The 6286-nt window shown below is 37.5% G+C and overlaps 1 protein-coding gene across 1 annotated transcript; it reads right to left on the bottom strand.

The window, feature by feature from the left end:
• Nucleotides 1–689: 689 nt before the first annotated feature.
• LOC119544899 (stress-associated endoplasmic reticulum protein 1-like) lies at nucleotides 690–1229 on the bottom strand. Its single transcript, XM_037850457.1, has one exon. The coding sequence runs from the start codon at nucleotides 1215–1217 to the stop codon at nucleotides 1017–1019; it is 201 nt and encodes a 66-aa protein (XP_037706385.1). The 5' UTR covers nucleotides 1218–1229; the 3' UTR covers nucleotides 690–1016.
• Nucleotides 1230–6286: the final 5057 nt, after the last annotated feature.

Below are 6286 nucleotides of genomic sequence, written 5' to 3'. Positions count from 1 at the left end.
TCTAGTAACTAACAGCATTTCAATCATAAATCCAGTAAAAGCATTTCTAAACTAAGTGTAACTTCTAGTTTAGTTGATGTGCCTGTTTGGTATTAGGAGTGCTAGTAATATGCTAGGATGTCTTATGGCACATTGGGCTCAATAGCATGTCCCAATGAGGCTTCCACCTTTAGTAGTATTTTTTCCTTAAATTTTGTCTGGTATAGTAATCCCCTCTGACATATTAAAATAATTCTAGTGAAATCGATGCTGACATAAACAACCTTCCCTGACTTGGCTCCATGGTAGCTTTTAGTGAAACTGCAATGACCAACTTATAAAATGCCTAATTTTTTTTTTATGGCATCTAGGGTTAGTATATTCGCTCATGCAAAATCCAAAGTAGTATAATAGAAAGACTATTGTTAAAATAGATGTTGTGGCTATAAGCATCTCCCTTCATATTAGGCCTTTAGAAGCTTCTTAAAATTTTTCAGGTGCTAAAGGTGGTGGTAAAACTAGGCTGTGCAGCTGTTCCATTTATAAGCACCTTATTATAGTATAGTTACTTGACCCTATCTGGGAATGTGCTTTCAATTCAAGAGATAGTAATAAAGTGCCTACCTTTATAAAAACCGTAGATTCCAAATTTTAAATTAAGCTAATTACATTGACACATTAAGGTTAACAAAATCTAGACCCTGTCTACAGATTTGATCTAATTATCTATCCTGTTTTGAACAATCACATAGAAAAACTTACTTCTTACTGACTGAATAAGTAGGGCCCACTACTGAAGCTTAACAATCAAATTTAACTGCTTTATTCATGTGGTGCTTTTGCAAGGCACTGTGGTATGGACTAGAAAACTCAGAATGACTGATGAAGAAACCTCGGAATGACACATGAAGGATGATATGAAAAGTCATTCTGAGGCAGGATGCTTTACTGAATTATTTTTAACCAGGATATCAAACATCAGGAATGAGTTCAAGTTAAATTCACAGGAAAATGGAAACATCTTAAGGTCAGTCACTTCACATGCCCATCCTGATACTTTGAATAATCTGGAAAATTGCAGAGCCACAAACAACAAAAATGAAGAGCGCTAGCAACCAGGGTCCTACAGATGCCTTCTCTTTGGGGGCATTTCTCGAGGTCTTGGCGACGTTGCCACGCTGGGTGATGTTCTTGCTGTGCTTCTTGTTGGCCATAGGGATCCGCTGCTTGGCGACCATCTTCGCGGCGCCACCACTAGACCCCGCCACCCCTTAAACTCGCTCACTCGCTCGCCTTCCCTCGGACCACTGCGAGGCTCGCCGCCGGAGAGAGGAGGCTCTCAGGAGAAGCGCAAGCTCCGGCCGCTGGGCCTGGGCGTGGTGCGTACAAGGGTTGAGCGCTAAGCGGCCACGGGTCAATTGACTGTGGCCGCCAGACGGATAGGCCGGGTGCGCGGAAGTAGCAGAGCAGGCCGCCGGGCCATTCTCCCGCCGCCAGCGCTGCTCTTGACAGATATTTATAGAACACAACACCCCACAACAGAAGGATCCACATTCTTCTCGAGTCCTCATGGAACATTTTCTAGGATAGACGAATGCTGGGTCACAAAGCAAGCCTCAAGAAATTTAAAAATATTGATATTATAAAAAACACTCTCTCAGATCATAATGGAATGAAGTTGGAAATAAATAACAGGTAGAAGATTGAAAAATTCACAAATGTATGGAGACTAAACAACACACTCTTAGAAAATCAGTGAGTAAAGGAAGAAATTACAAGAGAAATTAGTAAATACCTCAAGACAAATGACAATGAGAACACAAATATCAAAACTTATGGGATTCAGCAAAGGCAGTGTTGAGAGGGAAATTTATTGCCTTAAATGCCTATATTAAAAGAGAAAAGAGAGCAAAAATTGAGGAATTAATTGTCCACCTGGAAGAACTAGAGGAAAAACAGCAAATGAACCCAAAAGCAAACAGAAGGCAACAAATAACAAAGATCAGAACAGAAATAAATGAAACTGAGAACAGGAAAACAATAGAGAGAATCAAGAAAACCAGAAGCTGGTTTTTTGAGAAAATCAACAAAATTGATGGACCCCTAGCTAGGCAAACAAACAAAAAAAAAAAAAAAGAAAAAAGAAAAAAAAAAAGAAAGAGAGAGAGAGAGCAGATACAAATAAATGCAATCAGAAATGGGAAAGGAAACATAACTACTGATGCTGCAAAAAAAAAGGACTTAATGAGAAGATACTATGAGCAAATATATGCTAATAAATTAGACAACTTACATGAAATGGACGACTTCCTAGAAAAGCATAAACAAGCAATATTGACCTGAGAAGAAATAGAGGACCTCAACAAACCAATCATAAACAAAGAGATTGAGTCAGTCATCAAAAATCTCCCAAAAAAGAAAAGCCCAGGAACAGATGGCTTCACATGTGAATTCTACCAAACATTCAAGAAAGAATTAATACCAATCCTGCTCAAACTCTTCAAAAAAATTGAAGTGGAGGGACAGCTACCCAACTCATTCTATGAAGCCAGCAACACCCTAATACCAAAATCAGAGAAAGATACTATAAAAAAAGAAAATTATAGACCAATCTCTTTAATGAATATAGATGCAAAAATCCTCAACAAAATACTCGCAAATCAAATCCAGCAGCACATTAAAAGAATTATACACCACAACTAAGTGGGGTTTATTCCAGGTATGAAAGGCTGGTTCAACGTAAGAAAATCAATTAATGTAATACACCACATCAATAAATCAAAGCAAAAGAACCACATGATCATCTCAATTGATGCAGAAAAGGCATTTGACAAAATTCAACATCCTTTCTTGATGAAAACACATCAAAGGATAGGAATAGAAGGGAATTTTCTCAATATGATAAAGGCAATATATGAAAAACCCACAGCTAGCATCATACTCAATGGAGAGAGACTGAAACTTTCCCTCTGAGTTCTGGAACAAGACAGAGATGCCAACTGTCACCATTGTTATTCACCATTATGCTGGATGTTCTAGCTAGAGCAATCAGGCAAGAAAAAGAAATAAAAGGCATCCGTACTGGAGAGGAAGAAGTAAAACTTTCACTGTTTGCAGAAGACATGTTTCTATATATAGAAAATTCAGAAAAATCTACAGCAAGGCTATTAGAGCTAATCAATGAATACAGCAAACTGGAAGGCTACAGGATCAACACGCAAAAATCTGTAGTGTTCTTATACACAAGTAATGTGCAACAAGAGGAAGAAATAAAAAAATTCCATTTACAATAGCAACCAAAAGAATCAAGTATTTAGGAATAAACTTAACAAAGGCCACAAAAGACCTATACAAAGAAAATTACAAGAAACTGCTAAAAGAAATCAAACAGGACCTAAAAAAATGGAAGAACATGCCATGTTCATGGATTTGAAGACTAAATATAATTAAGATGCCAACTCTACCTAAACTGATTTATAGATTCAATGCAATACCAATTGAAGTCCCAACAACTTACTTTGCAGAAATAGAAAAACCAATAGCCAAATTTATTTGGAAGGGCTAGGTGCCCCAAATAGCCAAAAATATCTCGAGAAAGAGGAACGAAGTGGGAGGTCTCACACTACTTGACTTTAAAGCATATTACAAAGCTACAGTGCTCAAAACAGCATGGTACTGACATAAGGACAGAGATACTGACCAATGGAATCAAACTGAGTGTTCAGAAATAGACTCTCTCATCCACAGACAACTGATCTTTGACAAGGCAGTCAAGCCAAATCAACTGGGACAGAGCAGCCTCTTCAATAAATGGTATTTGGAGAACTGGATAGCCATTTCCAAAAGAATGAAAGAGGACTCCTACCTCACACTTTATATAAAAATTAACTCTAATTGGATCAAAGACCTGAACATAAGTGCTAAGACCATAAGACTCTTAGAAGAAAACATAGGGCACTATCTTAAAGATCTTGTGATAGGAGGTGGTTTCCTAGACCTTACACCCAAAGCACGCACAACCAAAGAATAAATAAACAAATGGGATCTCCTCAAAATTAAACACTTTTGTATATCAAAGGACTTTGTTAGAAAAGTAAAAGGCAGCCTACACAATGGGAGACAATATTTGGAAACCATATATCAGATAAGGGTTTAATATCCTGAATATATAAAGCAATCCTACAACTCAACAACAGAAAGACAAACAACCCAATTAAAAAATGGGCAAAAGACATCAACAGACACTTTTCTGAAGAGGAAATACAAATGGCTCAAAAACATATGAAAAAATGCTCAACTTCACTGGCTATTAGGGAAATGCAAATCAAAACCACAATAAGATACCATCTCACACCTACCAGAATAGCCATTATCCAAAAAAAAAAAAAAAAAAAAAAACAGAAAATGACAAGTGCTGGAGAGGATGTGGAGAAAGAGGCACACTTATTCATTGCTGGTGGGAATGTAGAATGGTGCAACCACTCTGGAAGACAGTGTGGAGGTTCCTCAGGAAGCTAAGTATAGATTTGTCATATGACCCAGCTATTCTACTGCTAGATATATACTCAAAGGAACTGAAAGCTAAGACACAAATGGACATTTGTAAACAGATGTTTATTGCAGAATTATTCATGATTGCCAAGAGATGGAAGCAGTCCAAATGTCCAACAATGGACAAGTGGATAAACAAACTGTGGTATATGCACATGATGGAATATTATGCAGCTGTAAGACAGAACAAAAACATGTAACATATAATAACATGGATGAACCTTGAGGACACTTTGTTGAGTGAAGTTAACCAGAAAAAAAGGACAAGTATTGTATGTTTTCACTAATATGAAATAACACTAATGAGCAAACTTTGACAGTTAAAAGCTAACAGGCTACCAGGAGATAGAAAGAGGGTAGAAATAAGGCATTTGATGATGAAGGACTACAGAAATGTTCAGCAGGATTGATTGTATAGATCCAGAAATAGATAGCATAATACTGTGTAATGATGGTAGCACAATATTGTAAGTACACAGAACAAAGATGTCTGTGAGTAAAGGTGAAAGAGGTGGGATAGAGGAATGTATGACACCAGAGATAAAGATAGATGATGAAGACTGGGACTGTATAATTTGGCAAAACTGGAGTGGCCAATGACTGTTGCTAAATGTACAAATATAAAAATGTTCTAACATGTGGGAGAACAAATGAATGTCAACCATGCAGAGTGTTGAAAAAGGGATGGTATTTGGGAAAAAACAAAATCAAAGCAACCTGGAGTCTATGGTCAACAGTAACATTCCAATATGCTTCCATTAAATGTAACAAAGGCAATATACCAAAGTTAAGTGTGTATGAGAGGGGGATATAAGGGAGGGACATGAGATTCTTGATAGTGGTATTGTTTTTTGTTCTTACTATTGTATGACATTTTTATTTTTCTTTTTATTATCTTTTTTATTATTCACCAAAAAAAACCCACACTTTTTTATAATAATCAATAAGTTCAAGTGCTGTCTGTGGTGATAAATGTACAACTGTGCGATGATGCAATAAACTACTGATTGTACACTGTGGATGGCTGTATGTTATGTGAATATATCTCTAAGATTGTAGGAAAAATATGAATAGAGGTAAAAGTGCTGGAGAAAACATGGAGAGAGGGATGTAGCTATTTACTGTTGAGGAGGCAGAATGGTGTAACCTTTCTGGAGGTCACTGTGGTGGCTCCACAAGAAGCTAAGTATGTGGGGGCCATAAGGTCCTACAACTTCATTATGAGGTATGTATTTGGAAGATCCGAGAGCAGAGACATGAACAGACACTTGCACACTGGTGATTATGGAGGCAGTATTCATGATTTGCAATGGGTGGAGGTGTCCTAAGGGTACACTGACTGAGGAACAGAATGGTGAACTGTGGTTGTATGCATACAGTGGAATATTGAGCAACTATGAGGATTGAAGCTGTGAGGCATGCAACAAGGTGAATGGATCCTGTAGACAGCGCGCTGAGTGAAGTACGCCAGAAATAAAGGCAAGCACTATAATGCCTCACCAATATGGACTAGCTACAATGTGTAAACTCAGAATTGAATGTTAGAGCACAGTCTAACAGGGAAATGATTATTTTAATGGTCCCTAGATTGTAAGCTCTTTACAGCAGTCAAATCTATTCCTGAATTGTAATAGCTATCTCCAAACTCTAAGATATTGATCCTTTAATGTATAACCCGATTGATCTCTGGAACATTGGGTATCTGGGTTACACCTGAAACTCAGAGCTAGAGCTCAGCAGATATGAATGTCAGTAT

This window comes from Choloepus didactylus, chromosome 9 (assembly GCF_015220235.1).
Source record: "Choloepus didactylus isolate mChoDid1 chromosome 9, mChoDid1.pri, whole genome shotgun sequence".
NCBI lineage: Eukaryota > Metazoa > Chordata > Mammalia > Pilosa > Megalonychidae > Choloepus > Choloepus didactylus.
Note: the sequence above shows the minus strand (reverse complement) of the source record. Positions and strands in the feature narration are given on the sequence as shown.

What these genes read in the sequence shown, in the direction of transcription:
- LOC119544899 (XM_037850457.1), bottom strand. Translation starts at nt 1,217, where the DNA reads ATGGTCGCCAAGCAGCGGATCCCTATGGCCAACAAGAAGCACAGCAAG.